The sequence below is a fragment of the Electrona antarctica genome (genome assembly GCF_951216825.1).
Source record: "Electrona antarctica genome assembly, chromosome: 10".
Lineage (NCBI taxonomy): Eukaryota > Metazoa > Chordata > Actinopteri > Myctophiformes > Myctophidae > Electrona > Electrona antarctica.
In genome coordinates, this window is record NC_136791.1 from 36,557,079 (window position 1) to 36,579,885 (window position 22,807).

The 22,807-nt window shown below is 40.4% G+C and overlaps 3 protein-coding genes across 8 annotated transcripts in view; 1 reads left to right on the forward strand and 2 right to left on the reverse strand.

Moving 5' to 3' along the window:
* Window positions 1–5,028, reverse strand: part of nckap1 (NCK-associated protein 1) — a 30,751-nt gene extending 25,723 nt beyond the window's left edge. Inside the window, exon 1 of one of the 2 annotated variants that reach the window (XM_079511532.1) lies at window positions 4,728–5,028. In XM_079511532.1, the coding sequence (XP_079367658.1) occupies window positions 4,728–4,841 (114 nt within the window). In that variant the 5' untranslated portion in view covers window positions 4,842–5,028. The remainder of the gene's footprint in view (window positions 1–4,727) is intronic. The other variant, XM_079511533.1, reaches the window with a different exon arrangement.
* Window positions 4,006–9,420, forward strand: LOC306930526 (dual specificity protein phosphatase 19-like). Of its 5 annotated transcripts, none has more exons than XM_079511535.1 (5): window positions 4,006–4,182; window positions 6,236–6,475; window positions 6,873–6,919; window positions 7,183–7,335; window positions 7,999–9,420. In XM_079511535.1, the coding sequence occupies exons 1-5, from the start codon at window positions 4,134–4,136 to the stop codon at window positions 8,179–8,181; spliced, it is 672 nt and encodes a 223-aa protein (XP_079367661.1). In that variant the 5' UTR covers window positions 4,006–4,133; the 3' UTR covers window positions 8,182–9,420. The 5 variants fall into 5 exon arrangements, with proteins under 5 accessions (XP_079367661.1, XP_079367662.1, XP_079367663.1 ...); XM_079511536.1 differs by lacking the exon at window positions 4,006–4,182 and adding an exon at window positions 5,848–6,008; XM_079511537.1 differs by lacking the exon at window positions 4,006–4,182 and adding an exon at window positions 5,852–6,098 and having other exon boundaries at window positions 6,205–6,475.
* Window positions 9,421–9,834: 414 nt separating this feature from the next.
* Window positions 9,835–19,592, reverse strand: LOC306931378 (uncharacterized protein). Its single transcript, XM_079512756.1, has 10 exons — window positions 19,551–19,592; window positions 17,564–18,636; window positions 16,917–17,017; window positions 16,665–16,753; window positions 15,923–16,001; window positions 15,395–15,539; window positions 13,744–13,832; window positions 12,863–12,942; window positions 12,636–12,738; window positions 9,835–10,542 (listed from the first exon to the last, which is right to left on the reverse strand). Exons 2-10 carry the CDS (start codon window positions 18,581–18,583, stop codon window positions 10,428–10,430), a joined length of 1,821 nt encoding a protein of 606 aa, XP_079368882.1. The 5' UTR covers window positions 18,584–18,636; window positions 19,551–19,592; the 3' UTR covers window positions 9,835–10,427.
* Between the last annotated feature and the right edge of the window lie 3,215 nt (window positions 19,593–22,807).

The window sequence follows — 22,807 nt, forward strand, 5'->3', positions numbered from 1 at the left end:
TTGTGTAGATGCGATATTCCATCTCTGTTTATAAACACAAACAGTGAGTCAAACATGTCCCTGTGTATAGGAGGCCTACAGTGTCATTTTCCTTTGGGTTCATTCCAATGGTTAAGGTGCGGCCAGATTACTACTGGTGATGTAATTCACCATAATGACTGGATGACAAATTCAGCTTTCTGGTCTTTCCAGGCTATATATTTTGGGAGAAACCAATTTAAAATTGGGGAAGCTAAACAAAAAGTTTTAAATGTATTTTGAAGATATTGTTTGCATTAAGTATATTTAAAGCTTGGGTTTGTATTGTAACTTGTTGGGCATGCTTTATTGGTAGTGATCACAATAAGAGCTTCTGTGATAGACATCCTACCTACAGTATTAATAGCTATACCAGTACTCACTCCAGAGATAAAGCTTCCCATCGTCCCAAATTCAACATACAGGATGAAATGCAATGTCTCTAATCTGAAATTGGCTGTCTATTGCCTAGTTAAACTTGACATGCTCCATTTGAACACACCTTCATCGAATATTGAATCAGATTTTTCCCTGCGTAGAGGAAGTAAATGGCAGTCGCCGCCCAGGTGCCACAATGACAATGCTATCACACAAGAGCGTTCTATTACGTTCGATTAAAATAGCTTTCAAGTACCTCTATCTTTGGCCTCATTTAGTATGCCAGAATCTATGAATATGCTATTAATTGTGGCACACCTCATGATCCCATCCATGCAATAATCAATAAAAGAATCATTCCTATATGCCCCACAATTTGATAACGACCAAACTGATTGGCATTTGATCAGTGACATTACACACCCTGTCCAAGTCATGTGTAAAACCTGGATCCAGCGAGTGCTATTGTAAAACACAATATTAATGGAGACCTTCAGTGCAGAGCAAAAGAAACTACCAGAATTGTCATGGGTAAGCTTCAAAATATATATAGCGGTGGAGATGCTGCTCCAAACAAAAGTGGAACTTTTAAATAATATGAGCTATTTACAGTGCAGGCATTCCATTTCAATTTCTATCTGCTCCTCAACATCCAAATTGCCTGACAATATACTCAAAGACATTATTGACATTAAATGGCCCTCCCAAAATTAATGAGGGGATCCAACACGGATCAGAGAGAATTAATCATTTATTATGGATCCAGTAACATCCTGCATCCAACATGCCCTATATAGTAGTAAATGTAAGTAATTTATGGCAATGCACATCAAACATACTGATTAATGCCCATTCAAATCTAAAAATGTAAAATAATAATCAATATCATCATCATAACTCCACTAGAGCATTCCACCTGCTTGGCCTTTTCCCTGATTTCCTCCGATTTTTGTAGCAACTACAGTACATTAATTAACCAATAAACCATATCCACCCATGGTGGTCGTTTTATCTATGCCCTGTTAGGGCAACCACACTAATAATAATAAATAAAGTGTTACAATTACAATAGTCCGGTTGCCCTGGGCAACCACACTAATTACGTTAAACATGGAACCTCCGCGACATTAGGTGAGTAGTTAATGAATTTGTCTCATGCTGGCTAAAGTAACGTTGTGGTAGAGTAGAGACATGACAGACGTCTGCCCGCAGTGCGCACCAAGCAACATCTCCAGGTGCTCCTCTGAGAACTAGCCCCAAAACGTTATGCACAATTGCACACCCCTCACCAACCTTAATCCGGTCGTCTTAACGCACCCCTCACCAACCTTAATCCGGTCGTCTTAACGCACCCTTCACCAACTTTAATCCGGTCGTTTTAACGCACCCCTCACCAACCTTATCTAAACAATGCTATGTCTAACCAAAGGATGCCTCCCGGTACTATGCGCATGACATCATCATCATACCCGGGAGTTATGCAAGAACGCCTACTGAAAACTACTTTCTGGACTTCCCATACAGCCAAACAGAAAAGTCCTGAAATCAAATTGCAATAAACGATGTTAAATAACGTTAAACTCACTTTGCCACTCACTTTATGCATGCGCATACCCTCTATACAATTGCGGTGGTTATATTTGGTCTTCTTGCTCCTCTATTGAGACATTTAGATCCTATGTCTAGGTTGGACATGACCTTTGACATGATCCCGTTTCTGGTTTGACACAGATTTTGACCTGAATGAAATTTGTCCCCTATTGCCTATTTCTTTTTTTTTTTTTTTTTTTTTATCCCACGATTTTGCAACCCAGTTTTTTCACCCAGTGCCAATTATCTAATGTAAACCTGGGCGCTACACTTCCTCTGCCAATGATCATGCCTATTTCATCTCATTTTGAGCCATAATGTCAATAAAGACGGCCGTTTCTTACGTGGACGCTAGCGGTGGCTAGCAACGAAGCACAAAAATGCTACTATTTTTTTATTTATTTTTTGATTAACGCCAATTCAATTAATCAAATCTCGTAATCTGGGGCGTGGCGCCTGGAAAAGGGTAGATTAATCTCGTTATCTCTGGTGTGGCGTCTAAACAGTTAATGTTTGCACCATGCAGCTGTAATAAGTTAAGTTTTGCTCCATGGTTACCAGAAGACTTGTGACACTGATGCGAGGTTACTCCGTGGTGGAAATAAATATTGCTCTGTGTTGGCATTACCCTAGTCTGTGGTTGCTGGAAAAATAGTGGCGACAGCAGGATTCGAACCCGGGAGGTGTGGATTGGAAGTCTAATGATGAACAAGGCATGATGCTACCGAACTGCCAGAATGTGTTTTTCTGGCTGTATTAGAATGTGACAATGCCCCGCGGGAACCCTAACACTACCAGGAGGGGGCCAATCAGAAGCAGGCAGGGGCGGGTCTTTACGCAACCGCACCATAATCTTAAATGATGCGGCCAGCATGGTGTCTAAACAGTGCACCATTGGACATAGATGTAGGGTGTGATCAGAAAGGAGAAGCGCCTCACAAAATATGATAAAGGCAGTAAAAAAAGTAACCAGCTGGACATGTTCTAATCTATCCAGCAGCCAGTGTGTGTGGAACACCCTGTGAACATGTTTCCTGGAGGATGAATCTTAAATATTTGAGCGGCCTCAGATTATTATTATATATATATTTTTGCAAACTGATAGCTCATCATAATAATGGACAGGTTGAACCATATTGATTTTGATGACCCATAGCCTTTCCTTTTGTGCCACCCTTTGGGCTTTTGGATATAAGGAGCAGCACAGTCTCTATGGGAAGCTTGTGTGGATATTAGCCTCTTACTCTTGTTAAGAATTGGTTCCACTGCCATAATCAAGTCACTGTCAAAATGTGGTCTGATATTTGTCTTTTTAAAAGTATTGTTTTTTACTTTACCATGTTTTGACAATGATTATTATCACCTTGATGGTCTCCTAAGTTCAAAAACCCTATGTTGAGAGATCAGTGACAGCTGATGGAGGGGAAAAGATGTACAGAAGATGAGAAAGACAATGGAAAGGAGGAAAGGGTCATTGCTAGAAGAATAATCACTGGGACTCAGGGGCTGTATCTGCCAATTCTAGTATGCATTGCTCTACACTCAAGGTCTAAACATGTAAAAGAATGAAGTATGGTGTGCACTACAAAATGGCATTAGATAGAATACTTGTGGTAAACACTAAACAGTGCAGTTCTATAGTAAAAGATAGTGAGAAGAGTAGCGCAATTAGACGGAATATACTCGAGAATAGATCAAAACATCAATATTCTCATTACCCTGTGACCAATATGACTATGACTGTATGTAGTGACTGTAGTCACACCCACAACTGAGAATCGACCAGCAACAAGCAAACTAATGCTATTTGCAAAAACATAAATGGCAAATAGGTGGCTGACAGGCACTCTGTTGACTACAGCTATATAGCCGATCCACAAACCCCACAATGCGCCACATCGCGACTTGTGAGCTTATAGATCTGCTATTTTCGGTGCGCGACACCGGCGCACAAGTGTGTATAAAACAGGCATACGCCCGAGTCCCAGACCCCAGTGGAGGGCTAACATTGGTAGCTACTAGCTAGCTATACATAACGCAGCTAAAGTCGCCATTATGAGTCGTTAGCTTTGTAGCTGACGCTACAGCAGGCCTTGACTGACTGTCTGACACAATAACCCTCTCTGCTTGCCGACATTACACCGCTGATGTGTTGCGACATGAATTTCTCTCCAAAAGACACTCGTCCCATTATGGGTAACAACATTCCCTGGCTTAATATTTTCTTCTGAATCCAACGGCTACAGTTAAGCTAACGTAGTAGGCAGCTAGCTGGATATCGAACAGTATTTTCCGATATTTCAATGAACGCTAACTATATAATATATATATATAAAGCCATAGAGCCAAGACTGGAACAAACCACGTATCAATTATTTAAAAATACCAATAATGAGCATAGAAAACAAATACTAATAGACTTAAATCCCCAAATGTCATGAATATACATTAGGAACTGATTCACGACGAATTTATACTTTGTCGCCTATCGTTCGACAAAAAAGTGAATTTATTTTAAACAGCTGAAAATACTGTGTGTCAAGCGACAGGCTCGTGCGACAAAGTATAAACGATGCACTAGTCTACTGTAAATCAAAGGCTCACGATAGACTGCTGCACATACGGCAATCTGGGGAGGTACCATCAAACACCGCGTTGACCAGCTGCATGCATGATATAAAATACAATCGAATGTCTATCAATGTGCATATTAACAGTTAACGTTTGATGCAAATATTAACCTTTTTAATATTGTACACTCGGGTCAACATCCCGATGCCTCTATCGTTGAGGATGGTGAGCTTCTCTGCCAGTTTCTGCTGGCTCGGTTGGATCGCTCCCCGAGACGTCGTCATCTTCTGGCTGTTCGATTACAAACCAAAATTCAGTTAAAATAATATCTCAAATATCCGCCGTTGATTAAAATGGAAAAATCCGTTGTAGATGTTGTGATTAGATTTTTTCGCCCATCTTCGTTTCAAGAGACGAGCGCTTCCTGTACTCCACCCCACTGCCAGTGCCTCCCTCCCCGTCCAGTTTATTATTGGAATGAGGAGTGAGTCGTCCTGGTTTTTTCACAGCGGGTATTACACCGGTATTTGTGGGCTATCGAATTGGGTGGCGACAGATTGCTATTTTTCAGATGGTTGAGCAAAAGGGACACATCCTTCGCACCGTTTCGATACTAAAAGCCACCAACATTATGCACGCGAACAACACCAACGAATCGTTTACGAATGCCTTGCATTCATCATGTGCAATTTGCCAAGTTGCCAGATAGCGACCGCCTGTGTCATGGAATTCGATAGACCACATATTTCGGTGTAACACGATGCTCTTCCTGCTAATTCATGGAACGACAACCTCTTGGTGCGTTCCTGCTGTCTCGGTGTTAAACTTTGGGACGAGGCTGCACTCCCAACATAATTTTCTCGATCTAATACTATCAAATTACAAAAATAAAAATATCCACAAGAGTTCGGCGGGTGATGGGGCTCGAGTATGGGGATGGGGCCCAATTATGTTGATATAACTGGTGGTGTCTGTTTACATTGTCATGAATGGCTTAAATTAGATACATTAAAAAATTATAAACATGCATCATGTGTTTATTTACTGCAAATATAGACTTCTGAGAATGACGCGGGTTGTGTATAATGACCTCAAAACGTATGAGTTTGGTTCGGTCAGAGAGTTCGGTCTCTGTCTCTGGCCTGGGTTCGGTCCCCCGTCATGTACAGTAGGAATTTACGAGATTACGAGGAACACCCGAAAGCACCACGTCGATGACGCGACGCTACTTCCGTCTCGGCTGTGGCTGTTGAGTCAGTGGAACCATAGAGCTATAAAGGAGTGGAACTAGTGGAACCCTGGAACCCATAACTGTCTGCCAATATTGTTTTCATAGACGACCATTTCCAAACTCGGGAATACAATATTAATTAGCTAACCGCCTTGGGTCAGGCCAGGGTGGAACCACATATGAATGGAAGTGGAACCAGGAGGAATACCAGTCTTCAGGAGTAAAAGAGATTTTGTTTTACTGTCCAGAAGAACCCAGATAACTTATAACGGATAATGTCTCAAATTCTCAATCCCTTTTAATTAAAACGGTGGGTGGTGAACAAGGAATACAAAATATCACAAAATATGTCGATTATATATATAAAAATAATAATTAAATAGGGCCTATATAAACCAATAAAACCATCATCCTAGGCTATACTGTAGAGTTTTATGCTGTATGCAGATTCGATGCAGTCGCTGGCTGGGCAGATCCAAGGCTTCTCTAAAGACCGACTGAAGAAACAGTGCACTCATGTGACCACCGTGACCGGTAGACGGCTGGTGGAGAGAAGGACGGACGGAGGAGATGGACAGGTGGAGGAGGTGGTGGAGGAGATTCGAGAAGAGGCAACTGGATATGGCTTTGTTGAAGACAAAAGTCTGGACCTTCAAGTTGGTATCATCAGACCTTTTATACTCTTGTGTAAGTCTGCTTACCCAATAGTGCTGCTATTACCCTATTACTAGAATAAATAGGCTAATACACAAGTGATATGACAGACATATCTCCTAATAGTTGTACAACAACAACAACAACAACAACAACAACAACAACTACTGCTGCTGCTACTTACTACTCTTACTACTACAAACAAACCTCCCTGCTTTTTAGAGAGATTTATTTTTTTCAAAGGTTATGCCAAATTAAAAAATAAATTTCCACAAAAGTGTCACAATTAGTATTACTGGCAATCCCTAAGATTATTCTATAGAAATATAAAAAAAATAATCAAATGAAATCCTGCAACAAATGTTATAATGATGTAATTAAATGATTTGACCGACTGTGTTCTAAATCTACCTGTTGTCTGCTTTATCAGCTTCTCAGGATGTAGCACATGACATTGAGACTCTACTGAGATATAAGGTAAAGTATACAATATTATATAGATTGATCAATATGATATGCATTTGTCATGTATTGCCATAGGTTTCTTTTCAACGTTCTTGGTTGCCATTCATCGCTCAATGACCAGGAGATTCCATGACAGTATACTCCCATCACATGGAGAAAGTGATGTAAACATGAATTATCTAATACTGTTCATTGTCTCCTGTTCCGATTTCTTTTTAATTACACATATTCTCAAAACCAAGTTAAAATCTCTCTCTTCTCTCTCTCTCTCTCAGGTGTCTCATGTGTTGAATGTGGCCTACGGAGTGATGAATCTTTTCCCAGATCAGTTCATTTATAAGACGGTCAACATCCTGGACCAACCAGATACTGACATAATTTCCTACCTGGGGGACTGTTGCTCATTCATAGACCAGGCCTTGGATCAGGTACACACATTAACAAATAAGTTATCACATGGCCATCGGCATTATGCAAGCAGGATAGGCACAGATCTGCTCACACACATATGTTAACACTGGCCTGTGACAGCAGTTATTTGCCAAGTAAAACTTATTCAATTTCCTTCAAGAGTCTTAACATTAGTGGACCTAAGGGTCTTCTATGTGCATTTTAAGGATGCAGCAACCTAGAAATGTTGTCAAGCCTCACACCTTGAAAAACCTTTTTTGTATCCATGTCAAGGACCCCCAAAATGATATGTATTTGGTCAAGGACCCGTAGAAGCAATGATTTTTGTTATCTAAAAAATGAATATACACACACACACACACACACACAAGCTCATATTGCGGCACAAAGTGACGCGCTGCGAGCTTGTAGATCTGTACAGTTTAGAATGAAAAAGTCTAAACGTCGTATTGCTGCTGTGAATACAAATTTGGAGCATTTTATTGAAAAGTGAGTTGTGAGCCTCCCTCGTTTTCATGATTCTGTTTTTGCAGTTTGGCTGAGCACAAAAATGTATTATTTATTTATTATTATATATTTTTTCATTGAATGAATGCAAACTCACACATACGGTACAAATGCAGACTGATTAATTCTCACACATCTTCTCTGTCTCTCTCTTTTCCAAAAATGTGTTTCAGAATGGCATAGCACTAGTCCATTGTAATGCTGGGGTGTCACGCTCATCTTCCATTGTTATTGGCTACCTGATGCTGAGAGAGGGTCTGTCATTTGATGACGCCTACCAGCAAGTGAAACAAGCCAGACCCTCGATTAAGCCCAACCCAGGCTTCTTCCGACAACTACAGACCTACAACTGCTAATTACATGAACCCTAGCGTCCCTATTCTGGACATGTCATGATGGACGAATATTTGGTGAAAATAGGCAAACATTAAAAATAACAGATCTACAAGCTTACATGTCATGTTGCAGCGGGTTGTAGCTTGTAGATTGGCTATGCTTGGCAATGTGATTTGGTGTACAGGGGTACCACACAACCTCAGAACTATAAATGCTAAAGAACTACAAGAACCATAGGTACATTTACTGTATTAAACTGATATTTCGATTCACTGTGCTTATATGTCCGATCTAAAAGCTCACATGATGTGACACTGAGATTTTAGATCATATTTTCATAATTTTGCATGGAGAAGAAGTGTGTGTGGTTTTCCCAAAACGCAAGGCAAATCTGGACTTGGACTTGTCTCACAGCAGTCTGGGAACCACTAAGATACAGTATGTCATTATAACAAGTGCACTTGTTCAACAGATGAAAGCCAAGCTTTCGGGTCAAAAATAAAGTTTGTGACACATTGCTTGCCATGCCTTGGAGTAATAAGTGGTACATAGCCACATACACAAGCCACATAATCCACCTGTCATGACAGAAGCAGTCGCTCACCCTGAATGTGTGTGGGGATGACTGATTTATCTTGTGTGCATCGATTACTCAATACAACACAATCCATGCGTTGTATTGGACCCCATCCCACAATCATCGATCTGTGGGTTATTGTATCCGTAGCAATGTGTTATTGACTACTGCTAGTACCCTAGCAAAGTATAGTTAGCCTGGCCTGGCCAGACTAATATCACTGCATAGATATTAGTCTGAAACTTCGGTGTGGGAGATTTATTTCCAAGGGCAGTTACGCAAAAAAGTCTCACTTTGAATAGTGAGCTCTGATTGGTCACCCACAACTATGGGGTGAGCGAAATGTAATTCAAACTGAGGAGTGCCAGACCAATATCACCAGGGAATTTATTTTTCCTGTGGCAGATTCGGTTATCTTTGGTTAACACCTGGCAGAATTTGAACAAGCCCCAAACTGCAGGTTCTGCCAACAATGCTGAATAATGTTGAGTATAATCTACCACCTAGAGAAGTTAGTTTACTGCTGATGAGAAAACATTTGAATTGTAACTGTAGGAGCCATTAGAAGAGAGGCATTAATTATTTCCAGTATTATTTGACCACTTGGTGGCGGGTTGCTGGAATCTATGGCATCAGATTATTATGGTATTCTGATTTCTGAGTGCATTGTTTCTATATATTTGTGATCTATCAAATAAAACAAAACATTTTTTGAACTTGTCATCTGCCCCCAATTATTTTGTTGTTTTACTGTAAACAATTGTGAGTAAGATTGTAACTGCTAATATCCTACACAGCTTTAGCATAAGATTTAGACTCTTGTAGATGTATTTTAGCGATTCTGACATTTTCAAAGATTGAAATGTCAGAATCGATAAAATACATCTACAAGAGTCTAAATCTTAGGCTAACACACCTCCTGAGCTCCCATTGCATTAACAGTGATGGTAATGGGTAGGTAAAAATTGCAAATATGTCAGTTGATTAGCATTTTAAATATAGAGAAACTATGGGGTACAGTCAAGATGAGAGATGCAAGACTCAAGGAACAATTTTCTCACTGTTTGGGAATGCGATAAAATAAAGAAATTCGGGGAAGAGTTGTATGAAATTGTATTAATACAAATTAATTGAGCCCAACATCTTTTAATTACATTGTAATCCAAAAGAACAAAATAAGGAAGAAATGGACAAGTGCAGGACGGCAGAAAATACCAACGGTATCGGCAGACAGCATTGCCTTCCAAAGTAAAAATATTGAAACTTTTATATAGGACGCAATCTAGAACCAGATATTGCGTCGCTCCATCAGGGAAGAACTTTCATTAATTTGTACTGTGTTGTTTTGTCATAGATGTGGCTGTGTCTCATCTTTGTTTTTTAAAACAAACTTGGCATTTAAAACTTTTAATTTTTAATTTAAGCCACACTTTATTTATATTAAAACAAAAATATAAACAATAGTGCAAACAAAATCAATCTAAGCCACTCGTATATTAACACAAAAACAATATAACCATGCAAACAAGAGACAAAACCACACGTATATTAAAATAAAGAATCAAAGCTACACATATATTAACACAAAAACAACATATTACAGTGCAAACAAACAAAAGAGACAAAACCACAAAAAAACAAAATACAGTATATGAAATGAACCCATTGTTCATACAGTTCCACTGTACGTTAGCGAAATTTGTGTGGGACTGTGAAAAAGCGTGCACCACTCCCAGCGTTTTGGGCCAGCCACTCGTGAAGAGATCTCACATGAGTCTTGTGTTCAAATGGCCTTCGATAGTTTCTGAAAAGGACATGTTTGAATTAGAGTAGGACTGTCATCTAACAAAATCCTCAGTTAATCCATTTGAATGTGTACAAAATGTAACCAAATAATTGTTAAAAGAGAAGGGAAGGATTTTACTGTCTAACTTTATAACCACTTAAACCCTACAGTAGAGCCCTACATCGGGAGCAGGATCCCACTGTATCCGCACACCCGCTCGCTATCTCATTCTGTTTTGTAATGTTTTGGGATCTAACTGGATGCAGGCCTGTCACAATGTCATAATTATTGGTGATATTATGTTGCATAATCATCAACCATTTCCATATTGAAAAATGTTCATATATGTCCCTGCCTCCCCCCATTACCGAAGCCTTAAAGCCAAACAGAAATGTATTATTTTTATTTATACGCATGTTCAATACAAAAACAATTAAATTGTTAATCGTAATTATTTATGTAAATTAATCGTCAAGTAAAAGGTCATGATCGTGAGCGACATCATTAGCTATAATCCTCCTCAAGTAGAGTGTGTCTAGAGACTGCCGTTGACCATTTCTATCACCAATACTATTAACCATAAACGCTAGTCCACTGTTCCACACCAACTATTCCAATAGCTGACCTTTCATACCAGTGTCAGTCATATTCAGGGAATAAAGCAAAATTAAATCTCGCGAAAATAGGGACCAATATGTCCATTATCGTCCTACAAGACCTACAGCACATAAAAATGGACATCATGTCGTACTATATATCACACAATGACCCATTCATTACGGTTATGAAAAACTAGATCTGCTATTTTCGCCATAGAAGACATGCTGCCTTCACTTGTAAAAACGTTTGTTTTTCGTTTTTTTTTCTACTCCCTTGTTTTCATTTTTGTCAGGTGAAACCTGACATAACAGGCCCGTTTTGATTAGCGACCTAGTCAGGATTGACTGGCCCTTAAGACAATGGTATAGTCTGAAACGCCGCCTAAGCCAATGGGAGTCTGCACCACTCGTGTAGCCAATCACGTAGTAGCGACCTAGTCATGATGCCTAGTAAGCCCTTCCCCGCACTGCAGAAGTCTGGCAACACCATGTGTCTTCAGACTAGACCGCAGCTCAAAGCGACAACAGCTGCTAATGTTATGAGCCAACTGCATGGACAGCAGGAAGGCCACAACAAAACACAGTGATTGAACCATGAACAGAACGTCGGAAACGAATGCAAACAACGGCCGCGAGTTTGTGACACAGAAACATTTGACTACCTATAATTGTAATGATCCATAAGTCTTGTTCCCATCAAGAATGGGAGCACTTTGAAAAAGGACATCATGGGACAAGGGGGGAAAAAAGTGGGAATTGCACTAAAGATTTGTTTTGTACAAGGAATGTGGAAAATTACTGCACAATGCTTTTCCAAATAAAGACATGCTGGCTTCTATGGAATTCTAATGACAATCATGGCGATTGAGAATTTAAACCATGCATATTCAATGAGATAAACATGCCAGACGACCGTTATGGTAATTTAGGTGGCTTTGTGTGATATTTTTGATAGTCAGAAGGAGTTACAAGAATGCTTTCAAAATCTCTGCCCAACTCTAATGTGGCAAAACCGGATGTAATTTCAGTAGACAAGAGTAGGATGGCAGAAAATACCAACGGTATCAGCAGACAGCCTTCCTAAAAGAAAATATTTAAACCTTTATACGGGACGCAATCTAGAACCAGAACTTTAGGAGAAACCCACAGCACAATGAATGGAATTAAAGAAAAGCTGTCCCCTTCATTATTATTTAATCTTGGCAACATCCGTCCATATGATACAATTTCTACCATATCTTCCATCCACGTTTTGGAATCTGGGGAGGATGTGCTCTTCCATAATCATCCACTACCTTTATGATTGCAAATTCATATTTTGATATTCCAAGTATTGGGTTATTTGTGATCCCAAAAAAGACAATCTTGGTGAAACGGGTACCTGTATGTCCCAGCAGTTCCCTATATATTCTATTATTTTTTTCTCAGAATGGGCACACGTGCGTGCGCACGCACGCACGCACACGCACGCACACGCACACGCACACGCACACGCACACACACACAACTAACCTGACTGTGAGGTCAGATGGATGCTGCCACTGGTGGCCACTTGCAGAATGCCATCCCTGGTTAGCAACACTGTACATCATGTTCTGCAGCTCAGCCATTGCACCTCAAGGAAAACACAAATACACAAATTTAAATCAGCTTGACAATGAACATCTCCATGAATCATGGCCTGGTGGTAAAGTTTCTGGAGGGCAGGTAACAAACATTCACACAAATTGTGGCCAAACCTAGATTCTCCTCCATGTGTCTTCCGACTGCCCACACATACTGCTGCTTCTCACGATGGTAATCTGCATTAAAGAAAGACCTGGGAAAAACAGAAGCATCTAATCATAAAAGAATAAAAGTATATTATAAGTCTTTACGAATGTTAGAACATCACACTTTATCCACAATTTACACATCATGCCAGCCTTATCCGCAAGCACAGCATCCTAGAGCAGGGGTTCTCTCGACCTTTTGGACTGGCGTTAACGCCCCAAATACTTTGGCTGTCTCTTAACCACCCCCCCACTCAAATTGAAGGCTACAATACCCTTAATAATAAACAAAATACATATAACTCCAAAATCCAGGCAACTAGGCTGGTAATCCAGCCTGACTGCGTGTTGCGGGTTCGAGTCCCGATCCTGACAACCTTTGCTGCATGTCCCCCCCCCCCATCTTTCAATAAAGGCAAAAGGCCCAAAAAATCTCATCAGATCAAAATGAATATATGTTTGGCCGCAGAACCCATCTGAATATTTTCTGCCAGGGAACCCCATCCTAACATCCCAAATGTCTATATTTGGTCAAGATCTACAAGCTTGTAGATCGGCTAATTTCAAAGAACTTACTCTAATGTGGCAAAACCGATGTATATCGAACCGATGTAACTATATATATATATATATATATATATATATATATATATATATATATATATATATATATAAATAAATGTACCAATGTATATATGGTTAAATTGATCTATATCAACTAATTGATTGATTGAATACTTTGTTAGTCAAAAATGTAAACAGCACAGAGATACAGTAAAACACTTGCAAATGTTACCCCACACTTGAGAACCACAGCTCTAGAGGCAACACAGAGCACTGAACACAACCTTAGACCCTGGTCTGTCGCTGTAGTACTGCTGTTCTTGTAAGCTTGCACGTTCCGGCGGCTTGGAATGACCACCAACTTGGACTTCACCTTAACACAAAAGAGTTAGAAAGTACAACAGGGGAGGACAAAACTTTTTTTTGGTAAATACTAAATAATAAGGCGGTCACGATTCTCGATACGTATCGAAATCTAATCGAAATAGACGTTCAATACAGTATTGAAATCACAAGCAGACTCTCGATATTTCATTGCATGCGCACGTCTAAGTCACTGTCCGACACAGACACATACACACACACACAGTCACACACACAGCAGTCCGCACTCCGCAGTGAGAGAGGAGTGGAGTTAAGAGCAAGACCGCTGTAGTGTCGTGTCGCACGTCTCTCTGCTTTACTTTCGATTTAGCAGCGAAGCACTTTTACAAACGGACCGGATGTTACCCCCGGAGGGAGGCATCCTTTGGTTAGACATGGCATTGGTTAGACATAAGGTTGGTGAGGGGTGCGTTAAGACGACCGAATTAAGGTTGGTGAGGGGTGCGTTACGACGACCGGATTAAGGTTGGTGAGGGGTGCGTTAAGGGTTGGTAGGGGCTTAAAGTTAGGTTTAGGTGTGCTGCCCCATGGGAGGTTAGGGTTAGGGTGAGGGTTTGAGATAGGTTGTAGGACTAATGACTGGTCTAACCAGCTAGATTTAGCCAAAACACTCGAGGCGTTCGACAACAACAGGAGGTATGATTAATTCTACCGTGACTAGCGACGGGACAGCGGTGGGCCGTCTAACACATAATCTTTGCTTAGAATTGGACGGAATGATTTAGATCAAGAGTTATTAAAACACATTTTGTGCCCAAGACGTCTGTGGACGTCCTTGGTATTACCGCACGGGCATAGCCCAAGACGTCTGTGGACGTTTTTTTAATACTTGGTGCCAAAGTTTGTGTTTTCGCCATTGAGAATGCATTTGGCGTTTAAATTAAATAACTCAGAAACTATAAAACATTTCAAAGTATTTCAAAGTATTTTAAGATTTTCGGTCTCGTCGGCTAAACAGGGGGGGAACATTTTCGATGACGTCCCACGATGACACTCCCAGCCTGTGGAGCGATGCGATCGGTTTTGATATCAATAATATCCGTCCTTTTGATCAATCTCCGTCCTGGGTGCTACTAATTGAAAGGGCGGAGAACTTTGTCCTGTGCGCTCAGGGTGTTAACAAAACTGATTTTAGGGGCCAGGGCATGAAACCCAAAGTTTATATCGTTGATGTTATTCTCATTCTCATTTGTTATTAGTCAAATAAAAGTGACTTATTGCAGAGTGTCTTTCTTTACAAATCAAAACATTAGCCTAAATTAATAATCATATCATCAACGCTCTGTGCTGAAAATAGTTTTTTTTTTAAATGATTGAATCGTATCGAATCGTGACCATAAAATCGAAAGTTGAATTGAATCATGGATTAGGCGAATTGTGACAGCCCTACTAAATTGAATCGTATCGAATCGTGACCGTAAAATCGAAAGTTGAATTGAATCGTGGATTAGGCGAATTGTGACAGCCCTACTAAATAACTATGATACTACCTTGACTGTGTTGGATACATTAGCTATCGAGAGTGTACAGTGACTGCTGCATCATCCACACCTGTACTTTGATAGGGGTATCCTCGAAGCTGGTATCCTTGAAGCTAGTCTCCGCGGTGACGTCTCCCTCCGCTTTGCCTTGGCAGTCCTGCGTCTCCCCTACGCCTATGCCCGCCTCACAGTCTGCACTCGACATCACTGTGGCACTTTGGCACAGAGAGGGCAGAAAGCATCAACATTGATCGATTGAATACTTTGTTAACCAGTTAGACTACAGTACGATAGTACAGTCACAAGCAATGCTAAATGGAGAACACAAAAAGCCATGGGGGCTTGTTTCCATTGTAGGCCTACTGAATTCATCAGTAATACATACAAAACAAAATATACATTATCTAAGTCTAACACCAATGCTTGCACCGTCCACATTGGTGGTCCCTAGATAAGAAAAATAGCCGTTCTACAAGCTCACAACACGTTGCATTGCAAATCATATATTTTGGCAGAATGTTTCCCTATTAAGGCATGTCTGAACTCTGAATAGAGATGCTAGGGTGAGTGGTGAACACATACAGAGGTACGATGTTACCTGACCAGATCAGATGCATGCTGCTCCTGGTGGCCACTTGCAGCAGATGATTCCTGGTTCTGCTGCTCAGGTATTGGACCTTGAGGAAATACAATGAACATTTAACATTATTGCTTGACAACGGACATCACCAGAGCCTGGTGGTCAACCGCCATCTGGATGGTGGGTAACAAACGGACCCTGACTGATTTTGGAGAGTCCTTGTTCATAAATTACTAATGTTTTGACCGATATTTTGACAAAAATTGCAAACATATTCTAAAAATAGAAGAACCGATTTCTATTTGAGAAGAAACAAATACAAATAAACATAAGTAACCACTTAACCCATTTAGGCCTGACCTAATATATTCTAAATCCTCCAGTTTTCTGAAATAAATATTTTCACGATTTTTCAAAAATAGCAGACCTACAAGCTCGTAGCGCACCACTTGGTGGCGTGCTATGAGCTTGTAGATCTGCTATTTTTCAATAGCTAAATTATAACAATGTTTAAAACACCAAAAGGGGTTCCCGCCCAAAATGGGTTAAGCCCTGGTCAAAAGATTTAATAATAGCCGATCTACAAGCTTGCAAATTTGAGTTGTTTTTTTGTGTGTTTTTTTTAAGTTCACCAATCGTGATCTGGGACAGATAAGATGCATATTTGCTGATACCATTGTCGTCAAAAACGTCAAAAACGCCCGACGAAAACATTTCCGTCAGGCTCTAGTAACACATTCACTAAGAATTGTGACCAAACCTTTACTCTCGTCGATGTGTCTTTTGACTGACTGCACATACTGTCGCCATGCACAATGAAAATCTGCATCGCTGTCAAGGACCACCGACCTGGGGGGGGGGGGGGGGGGGGGAACAGACGCAGAATCTATTATGAATGGATCCAACTATATACAAATATTCTCAGGCATGGTCACCTCTACAAATGTTAAAACATTATACTTTAATCACAATTTCCACATTATGCCTCGTGTCAATAAGCCTTGAACACAACCTTTGACTCTGGTTTGGTTTAGCACTGGTGGTCTCTGGCACGGCCTGAGAAGGCTCTGATTCCATCTTCTGGCTTGGAACCACGACCACCTCAGACTTCACCTTGATACAAGAGAGTTACCGTAGTACAAGGGAAAGAATAAAAAACACGTGTAAATAAGTAGGGCTGGTCATGATTACTTCAAAAATTTGCTTTGATTACAATTTATGAACGATAATTATAAAAAGTAGTGAAAATAGAAGATGTACAAGCCTACAATGCTAGATCAGCTATTTTTCCTATGTGTGTGTGCCACAATAGAGGGTATGTGTGTGACATCATCATCATACATGGAAGTTATGCGGAACGCCTACTGAGTGGCAAATACATCCAAACAGAAAAGTCCTATCTGATTGCATTAAACGTTAAACTCACTTTGCCACTCACTTTATGCATGAGCATCCTCTATTGTGCAATAAAGTGAATTCCTTAGCCCTTTAAATATGTATGAAACTACCGTGACTCTGTTGGATACATTAACCACTTGAACCCCAGCAGCTATATGCTGGTGAACAGATTTGGTGTAGACAGAAAAGTTGTCCAAGTATGTCACAACTCAGGTTTAAATAAAGACTAGAGGATCACTACTGCATTATTCATACTAGTACTTTAAGAAGGGTATTCTCGAAGCTGCTCTCCTCGAAGCTTGTCTCCACAGTGACCTCTTCTACCTCCTTCAGTTTGCTCTGGCAGTCCTTCATCTCCCCTATGCCCACCACACTCTTCTCGCAGTCTGCGCTCAGCGTAGAAGATTCAGACAAGGGGTTCCCAATATTCCAAGCATCATCAACATCACCGTTCAGAGCCTCCATGGTGCCCTCGATGCCCGTTAACGGTGCCCTACTTACAGTAGAAGAGACGTCATTCAGTGTAAATGAAATCTTCTGCTGACACGCTGCATGTTTGCCCGGAAACACCTCGCTCTCATCCACCCTGTGCACCGGAGGTCTGGAGATGGCATGCGGCAGCAGAGGGGACGCAGATAGCTGAGTGTGGTCCTTGCCCGTTCTCCTCATGGCCTCCAGGTACCTCCTGGAGAAATAAACCTTCTCACCTACAGCATTCTGCTCTGGTACAACACCTTTGATGGTTTTTGACAGGCATTCTCTTCCATCTCCTTCCACAATGTCTCTTCGTGTTGGACACTGATCTTCAACAGGCTCATTTCGGAACCCATTGCTATTGACAACCTGGCAGCTCAAGTGGTTGCCAACTCCTGTTGGGCAGGAGCATTTCTTAATGGGGCTCAGACAAAGGATCTCCTCAACGTCAAAGTCAAAAGCAGGGCCGAGGTTTACTGCAACTTTCTCAGATCTATCCGGCGAGCGCTCTAAACCAGGCAGGATGCCGCTTGATACAATTGAATCCTTTTCACTACTGCTTGAGTTCACAGTTTGTACTGGCTGCTTATTTTTCAGTTCATCTTGTGGCAAGGGTGAGGAGGTGCTTGAAACGGAGCCTAAAAAACAGCCAGGGTCAGGAGAAGCACTATTTGGAATGCAGACCTTTTTTGCTGGTGTGTCATAAGTGTCATCAAGACCAGAATCATATGAATTCCTCTTGTTAACATTGTGGACAACCATCTTGAAGTTGGTTACCCAACTGTCTGAGAAATCCCTCTGCTGCATCCTCTTGACTCCTCCTTCACAGAATGGTTTTACCGGGTTTCTGGTTTTACCTACTAAAATATAATAGAAAGGAAAACACATTATGATATAATATCATTGTGGCGAAAATTCTAAAACATTCTCAAATATTGCCATCTACAGTGCAAACTCACAATGCATCGCAGTGCAACAGGTGGTGAGTTTTAAGATCACTAATGTTTGCTAGTGCATGGTTAAAAAAGCACCAAGACCTAAATTGTAGGGAATTACAGTACATTTGACATCCCATAAACTACACTGATTAACAGAATAAAACTCTAACCATGAGGTGAACTGTAAGATCATATTCACCAGTGAAGGAGGTGTAAATGGAAAATTCAACATGACAAGTGTGTGACCTGATAGTCTAGAAGATAAACAAACCTTATGGATTCATACCTCAGTCACATGACACACAATTTCCGGATTTATGGGACTTCGGATCTATGGGCAGTTCCCAACTAACGAACTTGTGTAGGACATACGGCATCAATGCCAACAACAAAAGCATATAATCCGAAGTATGACGGTGTCGCTGGTCAAAAAATAATAAGAGGTTGTTGCATGCAATCATCCTAGTTTGACTTTAGATTAGCTCCTTTCGGAACCCTACGTTAAAGTTTCTGACATTTTGATAGGTCCAAAGGAGCTCAACCCGGGGGGTCCGGAGACGGGCTAATTTTAGATTATCCTCCCGCAAATTGAATTTGAAATATCTCTCCAAAGACAGTTAAATTAGTTTTGTTTGGTAGAAGTCGAAAAAACAACAAGGGGTTCCGGGAAAGGGGCTAACTAACGTCATCCAACTAGCTCGCCAGTCTGCAGTGGCCAGAATTTGGATTTTCACCAGGTTCAGCATAAACCTCTGCTAAATGATTTAAGCGTTAAGTTATAACACTATGAACCAACTAGACCATTTACAAAATAAATATAGAACCGGTAAACTTACATGTTCCCACAGCGCACGTTGACAATACACTCACCTGTAGCTCCCGAGGACGTGACGTCATCAATGCGCGTTCATGATACATGACACAGCGCGTGACCGTTGACTTGACATTGAATAATTATATATATATATATATATATATATATATATATATATATATATATAAAACACACACAATATAAAACACACACAATTTATTTTAAATTATTTTTTTCACTCCACTAGACATATCAAAGACAAATATTGTACTTTTGACTCCACTACATTTCTAGAAAGGAAAAAGTACATTATCAATAAATTAACCACTTAAGCCCCATTGTCCCTCAAGACATTCATCTTTTATTCTGTTCAAAAACACATAACCACAGTAGCAGAACATGACAGTTAAGGTGAGACATGGTAGGTGAATAGGGAAAAAAAGTTAACTAATAGCTATCACAATGAAACTTCTCCAGTTGATTACTTATATTAAAACTAAGATGTATTACAAGTTTTCTGAAATTATATGTTTAAATATGCAAATTAGGCATTATATGCGCTAATTTGCATACATTTCGGGGCGATAAATCTGAAGATCGGATAAAGCCAGGTTCAAAATGATTGTTTCATTTTGTTGACATATTAGAGACAAAGAAAATTACAGAAGGGATTTTAGATATCTCTAATTATCACTCCACAAATCAGAAAATAGTGTCAACAGGCATAAAAAACCCAATTTTCGGCATGTTTTTAGGTATAAAATGTGATGTAAATCAGGCTGTGAATGATATATCAACAAACCCATCTGTAAATATCTGCAGAATATAGTTATGAACTAGAAAAGGTGCCCCTCGGGGCACAGGTCTCCACCAGGGCAGGTCGGGTTGTGGCCTCCTGGTGGCGCTATAATAGGCCAATGTGAAAAGGGTGCCATTTCTTCATAGGCCTTTGATGGCAATTGGATGATTTGAGGCATTTTGTTCCAAAAATGTGTTTTGCAAAAATCAACCTGTTGGTGGCGCTATAACAGGCCAATGTGAAAAGGGTGGGATATATTCCTCAGCCTAGTAAGAAAATGTGTGAAAGATTTCACGTAAATTGCATGCTGCGTTCATGATTTGAGGCTTTTGTTCAAAACGGGGCAATCTTGCAAACTGTGAAAGCCAATTATAGCCAATTAGGATGGAATATGAAATATCGGACAGATCCGACTTGAGCACATGACTATAGAGATACTGTGTAACGATTTGTGAGTTTTTTGGACAGAATCTGGAGGAGTAATATCAAATATATGTGTTTTACAAAAGTCGGCCTCCTGGTGGCGCTATAAAAGGCAGATGCGGAAAATGCAGATCAAAGTCCTTGGCCTCTAGGGAGTGTGCATGCAACATTTCACGCAGATCGGTGCAGTTTTAGGTAAAAAATGTGAAAAGCTGCCTCATGGTGGCGCTATAACAGACCGTTCTGGAAAATGTGGGGCAGAGGTTCATCGTTGGCATCCAGGGAGTGTGTGTGCAAAGTTTGGCATGGACCGGGTTAACGGTTCCGGAGATTAGCTGGTAACAGACGGACGGAAAGACGGACACACACACACACACACACGGACACACGGACGGAGTGCATAACATACTCTCTCCCCATGCCTTCGGCCTGGTGGAGACAATACGACTGGAAAGTTTGGTGTATGTGAGTGCAACTGAAGTGGAGATTCTTTGTCCCAGGTATGAGGAAAACTCATTTTGAGTAAACGGCCTTTAAAGAATTGTATTGTAAAATTCCAAAACGTTTTATTTGAAGCCACTATTTTGAGACAAAATATCTCATCCAAATCTTGGCAACAACATATAATGCCATATATCATTGGAAAGGTCTGGACCTCGAGCTGACTGTGGTTTGATCCAAATATGGTCACTTCCTTTGTACCAACAACCAATCATGAAAATTGAGAGGGTGGATTTTCACCCAGCAAAACGAGCTGTCATTGGCTAAAATAAACTACTAAAATAAACATCTAAATCTGTGTTTTGAATGTTTATTTTGCTTTAGTTTGGAAGAAAACATGTTTAGGAAGCAAAATAGCAAAAAAAGAAAAAAGGAAAAATCATGATTTCACCTACCATGTCTCGCCTTAAGACAGAAATCCCCAGACAGTATACACCAAAATTATGGCTGAAGAGATACAACTTCTACTAAAACTAAGCCATTTCAAAGTTCTGTTCTTAGTTCAAAGTGGAAAAAAAAAAGACATCGCATGGATGCACCTGGGACGTATCCTCAGATTCCTCAGTGATGTATCCCAAGGTCATCAGGGTTTCGAGCCTCCCAACATCATACCCCTCAGTAGGTGACCCAGTCGGGGTGATCAAGTCCCGACTTACGTCCCAGTAGCTACCCTCGATCAGTCCCATTAGGGAAAAACCAGGGCCACATAATCCGCTCCTCCTGAACTACTCTGCCGGGACTGGGAGGTACCATTCTGTATACACCAAAATTATGGCTGAAGGGATAAAACTACGAAAACTAAGCCATTTCAAAGTTCTGTGATATCTTTGTCCAGATGGCATTAGTTCAAAGTGAAAAAACAAACAAAAATACATTGCATGGATGCACCTGGGACGTATCCTCAGTGATGTATCCCAAGGTCATCGGGGTTTCGGGTCTCCCAACATCATACCCCTCACTCAGGTGACCCTGAGTGAGGGGTCACCTGAGTGTAATTAAGAGCAAATCTACAAGATCGCAACGAGTCATAATGTGGCATGTTGTGAGCTTGTAGGTCTGCTATAGTGCCACCATTATTGATGTACATTTTTTTAATTTCTGGAAAATCTACAGCAATGCATCGATAAGAAATTGTAATTTATACTATTTGTAAACTCAAAGGGTAGTTGAAAGTTCACCCATCAAGACTTGATGGGTGACTTTAAACTACTCATCCCGGGAAACCTTGAATTCGGATTTGTATATAGCATTCCTGTAGCCTACATTTCATTTAACAGGACCAAGCTTAAGTGCAAATGTAGCCTACATTTAAAACAATTACTTATCAGGACATTAATAAGCCTCCCAGTGATTACACTGACTTGAATTTGTAAATTACTTTTGGTATAGTTGACATAGCCTGCTTATTTACTTCAATTAATTAGAATATTGGATCAGGATCACTTTTTCTTTTAGTACCAGTACCCCAGTTCTTTAACTCAGTATAAATTTGACAGAGCAGAGTATTTTGTCCACCACTGCATATCCCATGTAGACAACAAGAGATTACAAAAGTA

Coding starts and splice junctions, on each gene's coding strand:
- LOC306930526 (XM_079511535.1), top strand. CDS start 4,134: ATGTGTTGCGACATGAATTTCTCTCCAAAAGACACTCGTCCCATTATG. Junction 6,476..6,872: donor CAGACCTTTTATACTCTTGT/GTAAGTCTGCTT, acceptor CTGCTTTATCAG/CTTCTCAGGATGTAGCACAT. Junction 6,920..7,182: donor AGACTCTACTGAGATATAAG/GTAAAGTATACA, acceptor TCTCTCTCTCAG/GTGTCTCATGTGTTGAATGT.
- LOC306931378 (XM_079512756.1), bottom strand. CDS start 18,583: ATGCAGCAGAGGGATTTCTCAGACAGTTGGGTAACCAACTTCAAGATG. Junction 17,018..17,563: donor TCGAGAATACCCTTCTTAAA/GTACTAGTATGA, acceptor TCTTGTATCAAG/GTGAAGTCTGAGGTGGTCGT. Junction 16,002..16,664: donor ACACATCGACGAGAGTAAAG/GTTTGGTCACAA, acceptor TATTTCCTCAAG/GTCCAATACCTGAGCAGCAG.